Raw genomic sequence first — 22,902 nt, forward strand, 5'->3', positions numbered from 1 at the left:
AATTTTAGGAATTACTTTTTAAATTTTATAAAGGCCTGAAATAAAGAAAGAAAGCAGGGTGTTCAAAATATCAGTTGCATACCCCGAGAAGCAGGCCCTATCTTACTAAGGGTCCTGCAATGGCTAAGATTCTTTTGGAAAGAAATTAAAAATCCCACAATGGTAACAATTAGAATTAAGAGGTGATTAAATATACGCTTCCGCCCAGTCCTTTGTTTCATAGGGGAGTCTAATCAAAAAAAAAAAAAAAACAGGCCGGAGATGTCCTAGGTGTTTCTTCCTCCCACGTGATTATTATTGGAATATGTGGGCTGCCCATTACCGGCGCCCACCAAATCCGCTTCCAGACACAGGTTTATAAGCACATCTCTGTGCCTTGCAGCCGACTTTATAAGCACAGAAGCAAGTCTGCAGGGTTGGGGAAGTATGCCCCGCCCCGCAAAATAAAAAAGTTACAAAAAGGCATCAGGATTTAAAAACAGAAAATACAACAGAGACAAAAACAGAAAACACATCCCTGAAGAAGTCATACAAACTTGGGTTGATACCTGGTGCCTATTCAGCTGAATTGACCCAAATACTTTTTGTGACTGTGACTTTCACACACCCTCTTCGACTTACTTTAAACATTTTACCACTTCCATTTTAGCCTAGAGTAAACTAGCCATCCGGATAAAGTTATTCTTACAAACCATGTCCTTTTCTTATATAAAAAAGCTCTTTTTTCTTTAGCCCTTCTTACCAACAATACTCTTTATCCATTCTCCCATTCTCCTCGTTGTGAACTCAGCCACAAAATAAGGGATGGGCTTAAAAATGTCCACATCCGGAGCAGCCTGCTCCCGGAGGAGCTTCTTGGCCAGGACCCCTTCAAATGCGAATATAGTCACAATCCTACCCCAGTTGACGACACCGTCCTCAAACTTTTTTTCCATTACTTGGTTGAAAATCATTCTGGCAGTCTTGACGGACGCGACAGGCACATTGTGCAGGTACGGTTGCAGAGCCTCTTCCACTTCTTGCTGGATGGAGAAGGTGACGTTCTGCAGCACCCTGGACGTCTTGCTCAATCCCAGTCCAGGCTGCGGCGTCTTCAGGATATACAGCAGATAATCAGCCAGCATGTGTACATAGGCAAACTCGCAGTCACTCATCTTCTGCTGCTCGGAGAGCAGAGCCAGGGACTGCTTCTTCAAAAAGCCTTTAAAGCCCTAAAAGGCAGACATTTAAGCAAAGCCTGGCAAAATAGGGAAATTCCAAAAATGCAGCAGCATATAAAAGATATGTAGCATTATAAAAATGTGTAGCAGCAATTTGACCCAGTCTCCAGTGCCAGCCTCCACCATTAATCATACGTTTTACCTAACTATATCCCCAGTACCTTGGCTACCGCTACCACCATCTGACTTACCCTATAAACACAATGCAACTTTCTATTTTCAACACCTGTGCCACCATCTGACTTACCCTGGAGACGAAAGCCGGCCCGGTGTCTGACCCCAGTACCTTTGATAGTCCAAATCAGGGAAACATTGGCGCAATTCTTCTTCCTGGTCGATAAAGCCTCTGTCCATTTTGAGTTCCCCGTGGGTAGTGGCGAGAGCGTACCTGCTGTTCTCGTGCATTGCCACCCGCTCCTTTTTCTTAGCTGCACGGAGTGCATGGTCCATAGCGATCAGCCCTGCCTGCCGAGCAGAGTCCTCGGGGGGTTGAAGGTGGAAACCCAGACGTGTCCCAATGAGGGAGGAGCCGAGGGGCCACTGTCGCCCAGTCTCACCACTCCGCTGCTGTCATTTTTTTCTCTTGTCGTCTTGCAGGGGCCGTTTCAGTCAGTTCAGTCTCGTGTGGCAGTCGTACACCACTTGACTCCCGTTGTTAGTCAGATCTTAAGCAGACTTGTCCTTTTGGGCACTTCTCTGTGCTTTTGTCGGTCTCCCGGGGTCCCTGCCTATCCTAATTTTCCCTTACTTTTGCTTTCTTTTAACGGTGGTGGCCAGGATCCTAGTTAGTTCCTCTTTCTTAGCCCATCTTAAACTTCCCCTTTTTTAACTAAATAACTTTAACCCCTTCAGCTAAACTCCTCAGGGGAGTCTGGCAGTAGAGACTGAGTCTTTTACAGAGTTCCATTCAAGTGTAGTAAAATTAATGTTAGTAAAACAGGCCCTGCAAGTCCAGTCAGGGCTTGTGATCCCAGTCATATGGAGGAGGAGGACGGCCAGCTAGAATGGGCCGGGGGTCCTTCCTCCTCTATTTCATCGGATTCTTCCGCCTCCGTTTTTCTTCTGGTTTCCAAAAAAGGGCACCAATGTCAGGAGCATAAAAAACAGTACCATTTTAATAAACAGACATGTTGAGGCGCACACAGTCCAATTAACAAATGAGCTAACATTTTGCATTACTCTGAAATTAGTGATTCGGGTTTCATTAAATATTTGTAAGACAACAAAAATTTTTTAGCGGATGGAACACAGTGGGTAACCATTTAGCCATAATGATAGTAGCCTATTACTATCTGTAATTGTTACATTTTTGTAGGTTTGTACAATCTTAACTATTTGTTTCCCTTTTGGCTAGACCTCCCGTTTGATCCACATTTGAACTAGCAATACATTTGAACTAGCAATGCCTGGTTGTTTAGCGTTAGCTGGACGGAGACTTCATCGGTCCCTCTTTAAAGGATCTGGCTTCTGAGCCAGAGACTGGAGCAGCTAGAAAGAAACATGTTTATAGCTGAAGTTTAGCATCATTTTACATCTTGGCACCACTTTTAATTTAAACAGCCGATTGGTTATTATCTCTGCAAGATGAGAGATCTCTTTTTGACATCTCCAGGGGCCCTCTGGGGGTGTCAAAAGTTCGGATAATTTAGAACTTGGATTTTTAGAAAGTCTGTTAAAGGTGCCAAGAGAACTTAGAGTATCTGGTCAAAATAGAATTCCTTAACATCCTGAAATGATAGCCATTTATTAGTTAGGGTGATTTTTACACTTTTAAACCAGATTTGATCATAATACTTAACAATGCTTTTTATTAATTTGAACTTAACAGAGACAGTAGAGTACACAATAGATCACTTTGGTAGAACATGAATTTTATGTTTGTTGTTAAATAAACCAGAAATAAAAACCTTGAACATAAGGGTTTACATAATTTAGAACTACTTAACAGAATCAAAAAGAGCTTATAGGACCTAACTCTAAAAATGGCAGAGTAACTGATTCAGCAGACACTGTTAAAATAGACATTACAATTTTTGCAAAAACAGATTTTAAGACTTAGACCATTTTTAGGTATTTACTAACATTAGTGTACATTTTTTTTAAAAAAACCTTATTGTTGTAACAGAAGATCAGACTTTAACTTTAGGTCAATGTAATTTTGGCATTAGCACTTAACTTAAAGAAAACTGTAAACAATTTTAAAGTTGTAAACCTTTTAAAACTTTTTATGACTTGCTCACATTTTCTGAAACTTTATACCTGTAGTTACTTTTACATAGTCTTGAATTGTTATGTATAGACAATCTATGAGAATACATGTTAACAAACTCAAACAGTCTCTCTTATCGAATTTAAGATGTGAAAAATACAATACAATTTTTTACATTTTGCTTAGCATTGATGCCTAGATGGCTTAAGACACTGAGTTATTAATGAATATCACACCATTATCTGAATTAAAAGTCAAAATTACATTTCCATGCTTTTAAGTAACATAAGAATAACTCCTCCTGGACAGCAAACATGGACATAACTTTGAAAAGATCTTCATCGTTAAGAAAAACATGTCTAAAGCATATCAAAGACATGTAAAACCCGAATAAGTGAGCTACCAAGCAAACCAAAGGGCTTTAGCATTAACTTAATTCTCTGAACCAATGTTAACAACATAAAGGCTTGTATACACAGAATTTACTCTTATTTTTATAAAACCACTCTAGCTGAAAAGCAAAAACATAAATACAGCATAGGTCTGACACCATTTACAACATTTTAATATATTTTACATAATCTGAATTGACTCAAGCAGCGGTTACTTTAACAAATTTTAGAGTCTCATCCTTTGAGAGTTCCAGGGATCCGACTGGAAGCCCAAAGTTGGAAGACTCAGTTTAGAATTTAAGCTGTCAGAGTCAAGCGGTTTGGCCAACAATTAGTACACTTCTGATCAGTTGGGTAATCACTCAAACACTGAAAACAGATAAACAACATAAACAACTTCGCATTGCAGTTTTCCCAATTAAGACTCATAAAATAAGACTCAAAGGTGTAGTTAATTCCTGTCCCATATTAAAGGGGAAAGGCAAATAAGGAAAGTATATTAAAACACAAATAACAATCACAAAACTCACAAAAACACTGCACACAACAATGGGACAAGACCTGCGCGCCCTAATAAGACGAGACCTGCGCGCAACAAAACTAAAACCAAAACTTCCGACGGGAGCAGCTGCTGCCACCAGCCCTCTCCCGGGGAAGAAAAACTTACACCGAAACCAAAGCTTCCCCACAAAACTGAAACCACCGACGGGAGCGGCTGCTGCCACCAGCCCTCTCCCGGGGAAGAAGACTTTTACCTGGTGGGAGAGCTGCCTGGCCAGCCTCCCCCGAGACACCGCCACTGGAGCGTCCCCCAGGGCCCGAGCCAGGGGTCGCGGACACGTCTGTCCTTACCTACTACTGGCTCAACTCTTTCGGCGCCTAGCGCCCGGACGCCTAGCGCCCGTACAGTTAAAACATAAACCTCCGGTACGTCAAGCGCCCCGGGAAAAAATAAAATAATAAAAAAATCAACAAAACACACAAAAACACTTAAAACAGCAAAAACTTACCTCCGATTGGAAAATGGAGCGTGGGTCTGGGGTCTCGAATCCCGGACGAGCCCCCAAGAATGTAAGACCCCTGACAGGTGTCTCACACTTCTACCGACCCCAGAAACACGAATTCCAGTCCAATCGATGCAAGTGCATGAGGAAGTTTATTACATCTGCGCAGATGGGCCAACTCTAAGCACAACAACACCCTCTGGTGCAGTGCGAGAAGAGAGGCCCTGATCATCAACCGCACAGAGTATTTAAGATTTAAAACCACAACATTAGCATATCTCCACAGCATTACAGAGGATCACAAGATAAACCACAGCATAACCAAACAAATCACAAGGTAAAGGGTTTTTCCAAAGTAAGGGAACAAAGTCCTTAACCAAGCATAAACACGGGGTCATCATGACCAAAAACTTAACATAGCTCCTAAAATAATTGTCACATGCTCAATTATCTCATAAAGGCATTAACACATCACATGCTACAAGTTCAGCTAAAGTTTAGTCATCTTAAAAAAAGCATTTTGCAAGCCCAGCTCTTTTGTACAAAAGCAGAACAATATGCAGTTAGCCAAGCAACTCCATTTTAACCGCTTCCTGCCTTAATTTCTCACTTGGAAACTCTAATTGGTTCCACATGGAGACACCAGCTCTACACATTCGTATTTTCTAGGGAGAAGTCTAGAGGAACTGTGGCAAACAACATGATTTTCTGTTTGTGTACATGACATTTTATGCACTTGCCTAACGAAAAGACTTTGCTTTTCTACAAAACCATTTTTACTCTGATGTTCTTGGTCCATTGCATACGATTCCACACCACTTTGTCCGGATATGAGTGGATGAAACCGGAAATATCCGGATGTTTTTGCCTAACTAAATCCCAGATACTGCCACAGCCCCTGTGTTTGTGTTTTCTGGATATTATCGAAGGACTTTATTGTTTTTAAAGTTTGTTTTTTTTGATCAGGGAACATTTAATTTTCTACTGGGAAATTCTAATTTTTCCACATGGAGACACCAGCTCTACACATTCGTATTTTCTAGGGAGAAATCTAGAGGAACTCGGGTAAACAAACATGATATGTCTGTTTGTATACATGACATTTTATGTACTTGCCTAACGAAAAGACTTTGCTTTTCACCAAAACCACAATCATTGTAATTTTCTTAGTCCATTGCATACGAATACCACACCACTTTGTCCGGATATGAGTGGATGAAACCGGAAATATGCGGTTTTGTTTTGGCTAACTGAATTCCAGATATTGCCACAGCCCCTGTGTTTGTGTTTTCTGGATATTATCGAACGACTTTATTGTTTTTAAAGTGTTTTTTCTTTTATCAGTGCACATTAATTTTCTACTGGAAACACTCAGTGGTTCCACATGGAGACACCAGCTCTACACGTTCGTATTTTCTAGGGAGAAAGCTAGAGGAACTGCAGCAAACAAACATGATTTTCTGTTTGTGTAAATGACATTTTATGCACTTGCCTAACGAAAGGACCTTGCTTTTCTACAAAACCATTTTTACTGTGATTTTCTCGGACCATTGCATATGAATTGCACACCTCTTTATCCGGATATACTGGATGAAAACAGAAATATGCGGTTTAGGTTTTACTATCTAAATCCCAGATATTGCCACAGCCCCTGTGTTTGTGTTTTCTGGATATTATCGAAGCACTTTATTGTTTTGAAAGTTTTATTTTTGGTTTTTTTTTTTTTGACAGGCAGAGTGGACAGTGAGAGAGAGACAGAGAGAGTGGTCTTCCTTTTGCCATTGATTCACCCTCCAATGGCCGCCGCGGTAGCGCGCTGCGGCCAGCGCACCGCGCTGTTCCGATGGCAGGAGCCAGGTGCTTATCCTGGTCTCCCATGGGGTGCAGAGCCCAAACACTTGGTCCATCCTCCACTGCACTCCCTGGCCACAGCAGAGAGCTCGCCTGGAAGAGGGGCAACCGGGACATGATCGGTGCCCAGACCGGGACTAGAACCCGGTGTGCCGGCGCCGCAAGGCGGAGGATTAGCCAATTGAGCCACGGCGCCGGCCTAGTTTTTTTTTTTTTTTTTAATCTGGGAACATTTAATTTTGTACTGGGAAACTCTAATTGGTTCCACATGGAGACACCAGCTCTACACATTCGGATTTTCTAGGCAGAAAGCTAGAGGAACTGCGGCAAACAAACATGATATTTCTGTTTGTATACATGACATTTTATGCACTTGCCTAACGAAAAGACTGCTTTTCTCCAAAACCAATTTTACTGTAAATTTCTCAATCCATTCCATACGAATTCCACACCACTCTTTCCGGATATGACTGGATGAAACCAGAAATATCCAATTATATTTTGGCTAACTAAATCCCAGATATGGCGACAGCCTCTGTGTTTGTGTTTTCTGGATATTATCGAAGTATTTTATTGTTTTGAGTGTTTTTTGTCAGGGAACATTTAGTTTTGTACTTGGAAACTCTAATTGGTTCCACATGGAGACACCAGCTCTACACATTCCTTTTTTCTAGCGAGAAAGCTAGAGTAACTGTGGCAACGAAAAATGGTATTTCTGTTTGTATAGATGGCATCTTATGCAATTGCTTAATGAAAGGTCTTTGCTTTTCTCCAAAACCATTTTTACTGTGATTTTCTCGGTCCATTGCATACGAATTCCACACCAATTTGTCCAGATTTCACTGGATGAAACCAGAAATATATACAGTTATGTTTTGGCTAACTCAATCCACGATATTGCGACAGCACCTGTGTTTGATTTTGTGGATATTATCGATGGATTTATGTTTTGAAAGTTTTTTTTTAATCAGGGAACATTTAATTTTGTACTGGGAAACTCTAATTGGTTCCACATGGATCCACCAGCTCTACACATTCGTATTTTCTAGGAGAAAGCTAGAGGAACTGCGGCAAACAAACATAATATTTCTGTTTGTATACATGACATCTTATGCACTTGCATAACGAAAAGACTTTGCTTTTCTCCAAAACCATATTTACGGTGATTTTCGCAGTCCATTGCATACAAATTCCACGCCACTTTTTCCGGATATGACTGGATGTAACCGGAAATATCCGGTTTTGTTTTGGCTAACTCAATCCCAGATATTGCCACAAACTCTGTGTTTGTGTTTTCTGGATATTATCGAACGACTTTATTGTTTTGAGAGTTTTTTTTTCCCTCAGGGAACATTTAATTTTATGCTGGGAAACATTCACTGGTTCCACATGGAGACACCAGCTCTACACATTCATATTTTCTAGGAGAAAGCTAGAGGAACTGCGGCAAACAAACATGATATTTCTGTTTCTATACATCATATTTTATGCACTTGCCTAATGAAAAGACTTTGCTTTTCTCCAAAACCATTTTCAATGTAATTTTCTCAGTCCATTGCATACGAATTCCACACCACTTTGCCCGGATATGAGTGGATGAAAGCAGAAATATGCGGCTTTGTTTTGGCTAACTGAATCCAAGATATTGCGACACCCTCTGTGTTGGTATTTTCTGGATATTATCGAAGGACTTTATTGTTTTGAAAGTTTTTTATCAGGGAACATTTAATTTTGTACTGGGAAACTCTAATTGGTTCCACATGGAGACACCAGCTCTACACATTCGTATTTTCTAGGGGAAATCTAGAGGAACTGCGGCAAACAAACATGATATTTCTGTTTGTATACATGACATTTTATGCACTTGCCTAACGAAAAGACTTTGCTTTTCTCCAAAACCATTTTTACTGTGATTTTGTCTGTCCATTGCATACGAATTCCACACCACTTTGTCCGGATATGACTGGATGAAACCGGAAATATCCGGTTGTGTTTTGGCTAACTAAATCCCAGATATTGCCACAACCCCAGTGTTTGTGTTTTGTGGATATTATCGAAGGATTTTATTGTTTTAAAAGTTTTTTTTTTTAATCATGGAACATTTAATTTTGTACTGGGAAACACCCAGTGGTTCCACATGGAGACACCAGCTCTACACATTCGTATTTTCTAAGTGAGAAACTAGAGGAACTGCGGCAAACAATCATGATATTTCTGTTTGTATAGATGACTTTTTATGCACTTGCCTAACAAAAAGACTTTGCTTTCCTCCAAAACCATTTTTTGCTGTGATTTTCTCGGTCCATTACATACGAATTCCCCAACACTTTTTCCGGATATGAGTGGATGAAACCGGAAATCCGGTTCTGTTTGGGCTAACTGAAACCCAGATATTACCACAGACCCTGTGTTTGTGTTCTGGATATTATCGATGGACTTTATTGTTTTGAAAGTTTTTTTTATCAGTGAACATTTAATTTTCTACTTGGAAACACTCAGTGATTCCACAGGGAGACACTAGCTCTATACATTCATATTTTCTAGCGAGATAGCTAGAGGAACTACCGCAAACAAACATGATATTTCTGTTTGTATACATGACATTTTATGCACTTGCCTAACGAAAAGACTCTGCTTTTCTCCAAAACCATTTTTACTGTGATTTTCTCGGTCCATTGCATACGAATTCCACACCAATTTGTCCAGATTTCACTGGATGAAACCAGAAATATATACAGTTATGTTTTGGCTAACTCAATCCACGATATTGCGACTGCACCTGTGTTTGATTTTGTGGATATTATCGATGGATTTATGTTTTGAAAGTTTTTTTTTAATCAGGGAACATTTAATTTTGTACTGGGAAACTCTAATTGGTTCCACATGGAGACACCAGCTCTACACATTCGTATTTTCTAGGAGAAAGCTAGAGGAACTGCGGCAAACAAACATAATATTTCTGTTTGTATACATGACATCTTATGCACTTGCATAACGAAAAGACTTTGCTTTTCTCCAAAACCATATTTACGGTGATTTTCGCAGTCCATTGCATACAAATTCCACGCCACTTTTTCCGGATATGACTGGATGTAACCGGAAATATCCGGTTTTGTTTTGGCTAACTCAATCCCAGATATTGCCACAAACTCTGTGTTTGTGTTTTCTGGATATTATCGAACGACTTTATTGTTTTGAGAGTTTTTTTTTCCCTCAGGGAACATTTAATTTTATGCTGGGAAACATTCACTGGTTCCACATGGAGACACCAGCTCTACACATTCATATTTTCTAGGAGAAAGCTAGAGGAACTGCGGCAAACAAACATGATATTTCTGTTTCTATACATCATATTTTATGCACTTGCCTAATGAAAAGACTTTGCTTTTCTCCAAAACCATTTTCAATGTAATTTTCTCAGTCCATTGCATACGAATTCCACACCACTTTGCCCGGATATGAGTGGATGAAAGCAGAAATATGCGGCTTTGTTTTGGCTAACTGAATCCAAGATATTGCGACACCCTCTGTGTTGGTATTTTCTGGATATTATAGAAGGACTTTATTGTTTTGAAAGTTTTTTATCAGGGAACATTTAATTTTGTACTGGGAAACTCTAATTGGTTCCACATGGAGACACCAGCTCTACACATTCGTATTTTCTAGGGGAAATCTAGAGGAACTGCGGCAAACAAACATGATATTTCTGTTTGTATACATGACATTTTATGCACTTGCCTAACGAAAAGACTTTGCTTTTCTCCAAAACCATTTTTACTGTGATTTTGTCTGTCCATTGCATACGAATTCCACACCACTTTGTCCGGATATGACTGGATGAAACCGGAAATATCCGGTTGTGTTTTGGCTAACTAAATCCCAGATATTGCCACAACCCCAGTGTTTGTGTTTTGTGGATATTATCGAAGGATTTTATTGTTTTAAAAGTTTTTTTTTTTAATCATGGAACATTTAATTTTGTACTGGGAAACACCCAGTGGTTCCACATGGAGACACCAGCTCTACACATTCGTATTTTCTAAGTGAGAAACTAGAGGAACTGCGGCAAACAATCATGATATTTCTGTTTGTATAGATGACTTTTTATGCACTTGCCTAACAAAAAGACTTTGCTTTCCTCCAAAACCATTTTTTGCTGTGATTTTCTCGGTCCATTACATACGAATTCCCCAACACTTTTTCCGGATATGAGTGGATGAAACCGGAAATCCGGTTCTGTTTGGGCTAACTGAAACCCAGATATTACCACAGACCCTGTGTTTGTGTTCTGGATATTATCGATGGACTTTATTGTTTTGAAAGTTTTTTTTATCAGTGAACATTTAATTTTCTACTTGGAAACACTCAGTGATTCCACAGGGAGACACTAGCTCTATACATTCATATTTTCTAGCGAGATAGCTAGAGGAACTACCGCAAACAAACATGATATTTCTGTTTGTATACATGACATTTTATGCACTTGCCTAACGAAAAGACTCTGCTTTTCTCCAAAACCATTTTTACTGTGATTTTCTCGGTCCATTGCATACGAATTCCACACCAATTTGTCCAGATTTCACTGGATAAAACCAGAAATATATACAGTTATGTTTTGGGTAACTCAATCCAAGATATTGCGACAGCCCCTGTGTTTGATTTTGTGGATATTATCGATGGATTTATGTTTTGAAAGTTTTTTTTTAATCAGGGAACATTTAATCTTGTAATGGGAAACTCTAATTGGTTCCACATGGATCCACCAGCTCTACACATTCGTATTTTCTAGGAGAAAGCTAGAGGAACTGCGGCAAACAAACATAATATTTCTGTTTGTATACATGACATCTTATGCACTTGCATAACGAAAAGACTTTGCTTTTCTCCAAAACCATATTTACGGTGATTTTCGCAGTCCATTGCATACAAATTCCACGCCACTTTTTCCGGATATGACTGGATGTAACCGGAAATATCCGGTTTTGTTTTGGCTAACTCAATCCCAGATATTGCCACAAACTCTGTGTTTGTGTTTTCTGGATATTATCGAACGACTTTATTGTTTTGAGAGTTTTTTTTTCCCTCAGGGAACATTTAATTTTATGCTGGGAAACATTCACTGGTTCCACATGGAGACACCAGCTCTACACATTCATATTTTCTAGGAGAAAGCTAGAGGAACTGCGGCAAACAAACATGATATTTCTGTTTCTATACATCATATTTTATGCACTTGCCTAATGAAAAGACTTTGCTTTTCTCCAAAACCATTTTCAATGTAATTTTCTCAGTCCATTGCATACGAATTCCACACCACTTTGCCCGGATATGAGTGGATGAAAGCAGAAATATGCGGCTTTGTTTTGGCTAACTGAATCCAAGATATTGCGACACCCTCTGTGTTGGTATTTTCTGGATATTATCGAAGGACTTTATTGTTTTGAAAGTTTTTTATCAGGGAACATTTAATTTTGTACTGGGAAACTCTAATTGGTTCCACATGGAGACACCAGCTCTACACATTCGTATTTTCTAGGGGAAATCTAGAGGAACTGCGGCAAACAAACATGATATTTCTGTTTGTATACATGACATTTTATGCACTTGCCTAACGAAAAGACTTTGCTTTTCTCCAAAACCATTTTTACTGTGATTTTGTCTGTCCATTGCATACGAATTCCACACCACTTTGTCCGGATATGACTGGATGAAACCGGAAATATCCGGTTGTGTTTTGGCTAACTAAATCCCAGATATTGCCACAACCCCAGTGTTTGTGTTTTGTGGATATTATCGAAGGATTTTATTGTTTTAAAAGTTTTTTTTTTTAATCATGGAACATTTAATTTTGTACTGGGAAACACCCAGTGGTTCCACATGGAGACACCAGCTCTACACATTCGTATTTTCTAAGTGAGAAACTAGAGGAACTGCGGCAAACAATCATGATATTTCTGTTTGTATAGATGACTTTTTATGCACTTGCCTAACAAAAAGACTTTGCTTTCCTCCAAAACCATTTTTTGCTGTGATTTTCTCGGTCCATTACATACGAATTCCCCAACACTTTTTCCGGATATGAGTGGATGAAACCGGAAATCCGGTTCTGTTTTGGCTAACTGAAACCCAGATATTACCACAGACCCTGTGTTTGTGTTCTGGATATTATCGATGGACTTTATTGTTTTGAAAGTTTTTTTTATCAGTGAACATTTAATTTTCTACTTGGAAACACTCAGTGATTCCACAGGGAGACACTAGCTCTATACATTCATATTTTCTAGCGAGATAGCTAGAGGAACTACCGCAAACAAACATGATATTTCTGTTTGTATACATGACATTTTATGCACTTGCCTAACGAAAAGACTCTGCTTTTCTCCAAAACCATTTTTACTGTGATTTTCTCGGTCCATTGCATACGAATTCCACACCAATTTGTCCAGATTTCACTGGATAAAACCAGAAATATATACAGTTATGTTTTGGGTAACTCAATCCAAGATATTGCGACAGCCCCTGTGTTTGATTTTGTGGATATTATCGATGGATTTATGTTTTGAAAGTTTTTTTTTAATCAGGGAACATTTAATCTTGTAATGGGAAACTCTAATTGGTTCCACATGGAGACACCAGCTCTACACATTCGTATTTTCTAGGAGAAAGCTAGAGGAACTGCGGCAAACAAACATAATATTTCTGTTTGTATACATGACATCTTATGCACTTGCATAACGAAAAGACTTTGCTTTTCTCCAAAACCATATTTACGGTGATTTTCGCAGTCCATTGCATACAAATTCCACGCCACTTTTTCCGGATATGACTGGATGTAACCGGAAATATCCGGTTTTGTTTTGGCTAACTCAATCACAGATATTGCCAGTGATCCTCTGTTTGTATTTTCTGGATATCATCAATGGACTTTATTGTTTTGAGAGTTTTTTTTTCCCTCAGGGAACATTTAATTTTATGCTGGGAAACATTCACTGGTTCCACATGGAGACACCAGCTCTACACATTCATATTTTCTAGGAGAAAGCTAGAGGAACTGCGGCAAACAAACATGATATTTCTGTTTCTATACATCATATTTTATGCACTTGCCTAATGAAAAGACTTTGCTTTTCTCCTAAACCATTTTCAATGTAATTTTCTCAGTCCATTGCATACGAATTCCACACCACTTTGCCCTGATATGTGTGGATGAAACCAGAAATATGCGGCTTTGTTTTGGCTAACTGAATCCAAGATATTGCGACACCCTCTGTGTTGGTATTTTCTGGATATTATCGAAGGACTTTATTGTTTTGAAAGTTTTTTATCAGGGAACATTTAATTTTGTACTGGGAAACTCTAATTGGTTCCACATGCAGACACCAGCTCTACACATTCGTATTTTCTAGGGGAAATCTAGAGGAACTGCGGCAAACAAACATGATATTTCTGTTTGTGTACATGGCATTTTATGGACTTGCCTAACGAAAAAACTTCACTTTTCTCCAAAACCACTTTCACTGTAGTTTTCTTAGTCCAGGGCATAAGTACTCCACACTACTTTGTCCGGATATGACTGGATGAAACCAGAAATATCCGGTTTTGTTTTGGCTAACTCAATCCCAGATATTGCCACAGCCCCTGTGTTTGTGTTTTCTGGATATTATCAATTGACATTATTGTTTTGAAAGGAATATTTGTTCAGGGAACATTTAATTTTGTACTGGGAAACTCTAATTGGTTCCACATGGATCCACCAGCTCTACACATTCGTATTTTCTAGGAGAAAGCTAGAGGAACTGCTGCAAACAAACATGATATTTCTGTTTGTATACATGACATCTTATGCACTTGCATAACGAAAAGACTTTGCTTTTCTCCAAAACCATATTTACGGTGATTTTCCCAGTCCATTGCATACAAATTCCACGCCACTTTTTCCGGATATGACTGGATGTAACCGGAAATATCCTGTTTTGTTTTGGCTAACTCAATCCCAGATATTGCCACAGACCCTGTGTTTCTGTTTTCTGGATATTATCGAACGACTTTATTGTTTTCAAAGTTTTTTTTTTTTCCCTCAGGGAACATTTAATTTTGTACTGGGAAACTCTAATTGGTTCCACATGGAGACACCAGCTCTACACATTCGTATTTTCTAAGCGAGAAACTAGAGGAACTGCGGCAAAGAAACATGATATTTCTGTTTGTATACATGACATTTTATGCACTTGCCTAACGAAAAGACTTTGCTTTTCTACAAAACCATTTTTACTCTGATGTTCTTGGTCCATTGCATACGATTCCACACCACTTTGTCCGGATATGAGTGGATGAAACCGGAAATATCCGGTTGTTTTTGCCTAACTCAATCCCGGATACTGCCCCAGCCCCTGTGTTTGTGTTTTATGGATATTATCGAAGGACTTTATTGTTTTTAAAGTTTCTTTTTTTGATCAGGGAACATTTAATTTTCTACTGGGAAATTCTAATTTTTCCACATGGAGACACCAGCTCTACACATTCGTATTTTCTAGGGAGAAATCTAGAGGAACTACGGTAAACAAACATGATATGTCTGTTTGTATACACGACATTCTATGCACTTTCCTAACGAAAAGACTTTGCTTTTCGCCAAAACCACAATCACTGTAATTTTCTTAGTCCATTGCATACGAATTCCACACCACTTTGTCCAGATATGACTGGATGAAACCAGAAATATGCGGTTTTGTTTTGGCTAACTGAATTACAGATATTGCCACAGCCCCTGTGTTTGTGTTTTCTGGATATTATCGAATGATTTTTTGTTTTGAAAGTGTTTTTTCTTTTATCAGGGCACATTAATTTTCTACTGGGAAACACTCAGTGGTTCCACATGGAGACACCAGCTCTACACGTTCGTATTTTCTAGGGAGAAAGCTAGAGGAACTGCAGCAAACAAACATGATTTTCTGTTTGTGTAAATGACATTTTACGCACTTGCCTAACGAAAGGACCTTGCTTTTCTACAAAACCATTTTTACTGTGATTTTCTCGGACCATTGCATACGAATTGCACACCTCTTTATCCGTATATACTGGATGAAAACAGAAATATGCGGTTTAGTTTTTACTATCTAAATCCCAGATATTGCCACAGACACTGTGTTTGTGTTTTCTGGATATTATCGAAGCACTTTATTGTTTTGAAAGTTTTTTTTTAATCTGGGAACATTTAATTTTGTACTGGGAAATTCTAATTGGTTCCACATGGAGACACCAGCTCTACACATTTGGATTTTCTAGGCAGAAAGCTAGAGGAACTGCGGAAAACAAACATGATATTTCTGTTTGTATACATGACATTTTATGCACTTGCCTAACGAAAAGACTGCTTTTCTCCAAAACCAATTTTACTGTAAATTTCTCAATCCATTCCATTCGAATTCCACACCACTTTTTCCGGATATGACTGGATGAAACCAGAAATATCCAATTATATTTTGGCTAACTAAATACCAGATATGGCGACAGCCTCTGTCTTTGTGTTTTCTGGATATTATCGAAGTATTTTATTCTTTTGAAACTGTTTTTTATCAGGGAACATTTAGTTTTGTACTTGGAAACTCTAATTGGTTCCACATGGAGACACCAGCTCTACACATTCCTTTTTTCTAGCGAGAAAGCTAGAGTAACTGTGGCAACGAAACATGGTATTTCTCTTTGTATAGATGGCATCTTATGCAATTGCCTAACGAAAGGTCTTTGCTTTTCTCCAAAACCATTTTTACTGTGCTTTTCTCGGTCCATTGCATACGAATTCCACACCAATTTGTCCAGATTTCACTGGATGAAACCAGAAATATATACAGTTATGTTTTGGCTAACTCAATCCAAGATATTGCGACAGCACCTGTGTTTGATTTTGTGGATATTATCGATGGATTTATGTTTTGAAAGTTTTTTTTAATCAGGGAACATTTAATTTTGTACTGGGAAACTCTAATTGGTTCCACATGGAGACACCAGCTCTACACATTCATATTTTCTGGGGAGAAATCTAGAGGAACTGCGGCAAACAAACATGATATTTCTGTTTGTATACATGACATTTTATGCACTTGCCTAACGAAAAGACTTTGCTTTTCTCCAAAACCATTTTTACTGTGATTTTGTCTGTCCATTGCATACGAATTCCACACCACTTTGTCCGGATATGACTGGATGAAACCGGAAATATCCGGTTGTGTTTTGGCTAACTAAATCCCAGATATTGCCACAACCCCAGTGTTTGTGTTTTGTGGATATTATCGAAGGATTTTATTGTTTTAAAAGTTTTTTTTAATCATGGAACATTTAATTTTGTACTGGGAAACACCCAGTGGTTCCACATGGAGACACCAGCTCTACACATTCGTAATTTCTAAGCGAGAAACTAGAGGAACTGCGGCAAACAATCATGATATTTCTGTTTGTATAGATGACTTTTTATGCACTTGCCTAACAAAAAGACTTTGCTTTCCTCCAAAACCATTTTTTGCTGTGATTTTCTCGGTCCATTACATATGAATTCCCCAACACTTTTTCCGGATATGAGTGGATGAAACCGGAAATCCGGTTCTGTTTTGGCTAAGTGAAACCCAGATATTACCACAGACCCTGTGTTTGTGTTCTGGATATTATCGATGGACTTTATTGTTTTGAAAGTTTTTTTTTATCAGTGAACATTTAATTTTCTACTTGGAAACACTCAGTGGTTCCACAGGGAGACACTAGCTCTATACATTCATATTTTCTAGCGAGATAGCTAGAGGAACTGCCGCAAACAAACATGATATTTCTGTTTGTATACATGACATTTTATGCACTTGCCTAACGAAAAGACTCTGCTTTTCTCCAAAACCATTTTTACTGTGATTTTGTCTCTCCAGTGCAAACTGATATTACTGGATGAAACTGGAAATATCCAGTTTTGTTTTGGCTATCTCAATTCCAGATATTGCCACAGCCCCTGTGTTTGTGTTTTCTGGATATTATCGAAGTATTTTATTATTTTGAATGTTTTTTTGTCAGGGAACATTTAATTTTGTACTGGGAAACTATAATTGCTTCCACATGGAGACACCAGTTCTACACATTCGTGTTTCCTAGGGAGAAAGCTAGAGGAACAGTGGAAAAGAAACATGATATTGTTCTTTGTATAGATGGCATTACATGCACTTGCCTAATAAAAAGACTTTGCTTTTCTTCAAAACCAATTTCACTGCAATTTTCACAGTCCATTGCATACGAATTCCACACCACTTTGTCAGGATATGAGTGGATGAAACCGGAAATATCCGGTTGTGTTTTGACTAACTGAAACCCAGATATAGCGACTGCCTCTGTGTTTGTGTTTTCTGCATATTATCAATGGAAATTATATTTTGAAATTTTTTTATCAAGGAACATTTAATTTTTTACTGGGAAACTCTTAGTGGTTCCACATGGAGACACCAGCTCTACACATTCGTATTTTCTAGGAGAAACCTAGAGGAACTGAGGCAAATAATCATGATATTTCTGTTTGTATAGATGGCATTTTATGCACATGCCTAACGAAAAGACTTTGCTTTTCACGAAAACTACTTTCACTGTAATTTTCTCAGTCAATTGCATACGAATTCCACAGCAATTTGTCCGGATATGACTGGACGATACCGGAAATATCAGGTTTTGTTTTGGCTAATGAATCCCAGATATTGCTACAGCCTCTTTGTTTGTGTTTTCTGGATATTATCCAAGAATTTTATTGTTCTGAATGTTTTTTGTCAGGGAACATTTAATTTTGTACTGGAAACTCTATTTGGTTTCACATGGAGACACCAGCTATACACATTTGTATTCTTGGGGAGAAACCTAAATGAACTGCGGCAAAGAAACATATAATTTCTGTTTGTATACGTGACGTTTTATGCACTTGCCTAAGGAAAAGACTTTGCTTTTCTCCAAAACCACTTTCACTGTCATTTTCTCAGTCCATTGCATACGAATTCCACACCACTTTGTCCGGATATGACTGGATGAAACCGGAAATATGTGATTGTGTTTTGGCTAACTGAATCCCAGATATTGACACAGCCCCTGTGTTTGTGTTTTCTGGATATTATCAATGGTCATTATTGTTTTGAACGCTTTTTTTAAATCAGGGAACATTTAATTTTGTACTGGGAAACAATCACTGGTTCTACATGCAGAAACCAGTTCTACCTATTCGTGTATTCTAGCGAGAAAACTAGAGGAACTGCAGCAAACAAACATGATATTTCTGTTTGTATAGATGGCATTTTATGTACTTCCCTAAAAAAAGACTTTGCTTTTCTCCAAAACCATTTTCACTGCAATTTTCGCAGTCCATTACATACGAATTCCACACGATTTTTCCGGATATGACTGGATGAAACAGGAAATACCCTGTTTTGTTTTGGCTAACTCAATCCGAGATATTGCCACAGCCCCTGTGTATGTGTTTTCTGGATATTATCAATGGTCATTATTGTTTTCAATTTTTTTTATCCCCAAACATTTAATTTTTTACTGGGAAACACTCAGTGGTTCCACTTGCAGAAACCAGCTCTACACATTCGTATTTTCTAGCGAGAAAGCTAGAGGAACTGCGGCAAACAAACAGGATATTTCTGTTTGTATACATGACATTCTATGCACTTGAATAACGAAAAGACTTTTTTTTTCTCAAATACCGTTTTTACTGTTATTTTATCAGTCCATTGCATACGAATTGCACTCCACTTTGTCCGGATATGACTGGATGAAACCTGAAATATCCGGTTTTTGTTTGGCACTCAATCCCAGATATTGCCTCAGATCCTGTGTTGGTGTTTTCTGCATATTATCGAAGGACTTTATTGTTTTGAAAGTTTTTTTATCAGGGAACATTTCATTTTGTACTGTGAAACTCTAATTGGATCCACATGGAGACACCAGCTCTACACATTCGTATTTTCTAGGAGAAAGCTAGAGGAACTGCGGCAAACAAACATGATATTTCTGTTTGTATAGATGACATGTTATGCACTTGCGTAATGAAAAGACTTTGCTTTTCTCCAAAACCATTTTTACTGTAATTTTGTCGATCCATTACATACGAATTGCACCAAACTTTGTCCGGATATGAGTGGATGAAACCAGAAATATGCGGTTCTGTTTTGACTAACTGAATCCCAGATATTGGACAGCCCCTGTGTTTGGGTTTTCTGGATATAACCAATGGAGATTATTGTTTGAAAGGTTTTTTTTTATCAGGGAACATTTAATTTTGTACTGTTAAAAACTCACTGGTTCCACATGGTTAAACCAGCTTTACACATTCGTATTTTCTAGGAGAAATCTTGAGGCACTGCGGAAACAATCATGATATTTCTGTTTGTACAGATGGAATTTTATGCACTAGCCTAATGAAAAGACTTTGCTTTTCTCAAAAAACCATTTTCTATGTAATTTTCTCAGTACATTGCATACGAATTGCACACGACTTTGTCCGGATATGACTGAATGAACCCGGAAATATCCATTTGTGTTTTGGCTAACTGAATCCCAGATATGGTGACAGCCGCTGTGTTTTTGTTTTCTGGATATTATTGAAGGACTTTATTATTTTGAATTTTTTTTTAATTAGGGATGTTTTAATTTTGTACTGGGAAACACTCAGTGCTTCCACATGCAGACAGCAACTCTACACATTCGTATTTTCGACTGAGAAAGCTAGAGGGACTGCTTCCAACAAACATGATATTTCTGTTTGTATAGATGGCATTTTACGCACTTTCCTAACGAAAAGAATTTCCTTTTCTCCAAAACCATTTTACTGTGATTTTCTCCGACCATTGCATACGAATTCCACACTGCTTTGTCCAGATATGACTGGATGAAACTGGAAATATCCGGTTTTGTTTTGGCTAACTCAATCCCTGATATTGCGACAGCCCCTGTGTTTGTGTTTTCTGGATCTTATCAAAGGACTTTATAGTTTTGAAATTTTTTTTATCAGGGAATATTTAATCTTGCACTGGGAAACTCTAAAGGTTCCACATGGAAACACCTGCTCTACACATTCGTATTTTCTAGCGAGAAAGCTAGAGGAACTGCGGCAAACAATCATGATATTTCTGTTTGTATAGATGACATTTTATGCACTTGCCTAAGCAAAAGACTTTGCTTTTCTCTAAAACCATTTTTTGGTGATGTTGTTGGTCCATTACATATGATTTGCACACCACTTTGTCAGGATATGACTGGATGAAACCGGAAATATCCGGTTTTGTTTTGGCTAACTCAATCCCTGATATTGCCACAGCCCCTGTGTTTGTGTTTTCTGGATATTATCAATGGACATTATTGTTTTGAAAGTTTTTTTTTTTAATCAGGGAGCATTTAATTTTGTACTGGGAAACACTCAGTGGTTCCACATGGAGAAATAAGCTCTACAGATTCGTTTTTTTGGGGAGAAATCTAAAGGAACTGCGGCAAACAATCATGATATTTCTGTTTCTATAGATGGCATTTTATGGACTTGCCAAACGAAAAGACTTTGCTATTCTCCAAAACCATTTTTACTGGGAATTTCTCAGTCCATTGCATACGAATTGCTCACCACTTTGACAAGATATGACTGGATGAAACCTGTAATATCCGATTTTGGTTTGGCTAACTCAAATTCAAATATTGCCAAAGCCCCTGTGTTTGTATATTCTGGATATTATCGAAGGACTTTATTGTTTTGATAGTTTATTTTTTAATCAGGGAACATTTAATTTTGTACTGGGAAACTCTAATTGGTTCCACATGGAGACACCAGCTCTACACATTCGTATTTTCTAGGAGAAAGCTAGAGGAACTGCGGCAAACAAACATGATATTTCTGTTTGTATAGATGGCATTTTATGCAATTGCGTAATGAAAAGACTTTGCTTTTCTCCAAAACCATTTTACTGTGATTTTGTCGGTCCATTGCATACGAATTCCACACCACTTTGTCAGGATATGAGTGGATGAAACCAGAAATATGCGGTTGTGTTTTGGCTAACTCAATCCCAGATATTGCCACAGCCCCTGTGTTTGTGTTTTCTGAATATTATCAATGGACATTATTGTTTGAATTTTTTTATCACGGAACATTTAATTTTGTATTGGGAAACACTCACTGGTTCCACATGGAGAAGCCAGCTCTACACTTTCGTATTTTCTGGGGAGAAATCTCAATTAACTGTGGCAAACAATCTTGATCTCTCCATTTTTAGATGGCATTTTATGCACTTGCCTAATGAAAAGACTTTGCTTTTCCCCAAAACAATTTTTACTGTGATTTTGTCGGTCCATTGCATATGAATTCCACACCACTTTGACCGGTCATGACTGGATAAAACCAGAAATATGCGGTTGTGTTTCTGCTAACTGAATCCCAGATATTGCAACAGCCTCAGTGTTTGTATTTTCTGGATATTATCGAAGGACTTTATTGTTTTGAATGTTTTTTTTATCAGGGAACATTTACTTTTGTACTGGGAAACATTAATTGGTTTCACATGGAGACACCAGCTCTACACATTCGGATTTTCTAGGAGAAAGCTAGAGGAACTGCGGCAAACAAAAATGATATTTCTGTTTGTATAGATGGCATTTTATGCACTTGTGTAATGAAAAGACTTTGATTTTCTCCAAAACCATTTTACTGTGATTTTCTCGTTCCATTGCATGTGAATTCCACAGCATTTTGTCCCGATATGACTGGATGAAAGTGGAAATATCCGGTTTTGTTTTTCTAACTCAATCCCAGATATTGCCACAGCCTCTGTGTTTGTGTTTTCTGGATATTATCGAAGTACTTTATTGTTTTGAAAGTTTTTTTTATCAGGGAACATTTAATTTTGTACTGGGAAACACGCAGTGGTTCCACATGGAGAAACCAGCTCTACACATTCCTGTTTTCTATCGAGAAAGCTAGAGGAACTGAGGCAAACATACATATAAATTTGTTGGTATACATGCCATTTTATACATTTCCTAAGAAAAAGACTTTGCTTTTTTCCAAAACCGTTTTTACTGTGATTTTTTCTGTCCATTGCATACGAATTCCACACCACTTTGTCCGGACATGAGTGGATGAAAGGGGAAATATCCGCTTGTGTTTTGGCTAACTCAATCCCATTTATTTTGACAGCCTCTGTGTTTTTGTTTTCTGGATATTATTG

General features: G+C 38.2%; 1 protein-coding gene across 1 annotated transcript in view; it reads right to left on the reverse strand.

Moving 5' to 3' along the window:
• LOC133750506 (bcl-2-related protein A1-like) overlaps positions 1-1,154 on the reverse strand; it is a 59,998-nt gene extending 58,844 nt beyond the window's left edge. Inside the window, exon 1 of the mRNA XM_062180090.1 lies at positions 743-1,154. Within this exon, the coding sequence (XP_062036074.1) occupies positions 743-1,154 (412 nt within the window). The remainder of the gene's footprint in view (positions 1-742) is intronic.
• Positions 1,155-22,902: the final 21,748 nt, after the last annotated feature.

This window comes from Lepus europaeus, chromosome 21 (genome assembly GCF_033115175.1).
Source record: "Lepus europaeus isolate LE1 chromosome 21, mLepTim1.pri, whole genome shotgun sequence".
NCBI classification, from domain to species: domain Eukaryota; kingdom Metazoa; phylum Chordata; class Mammalia; order Lagomorpha; family Leporidae; genus Lepus; species Lepus europaeus.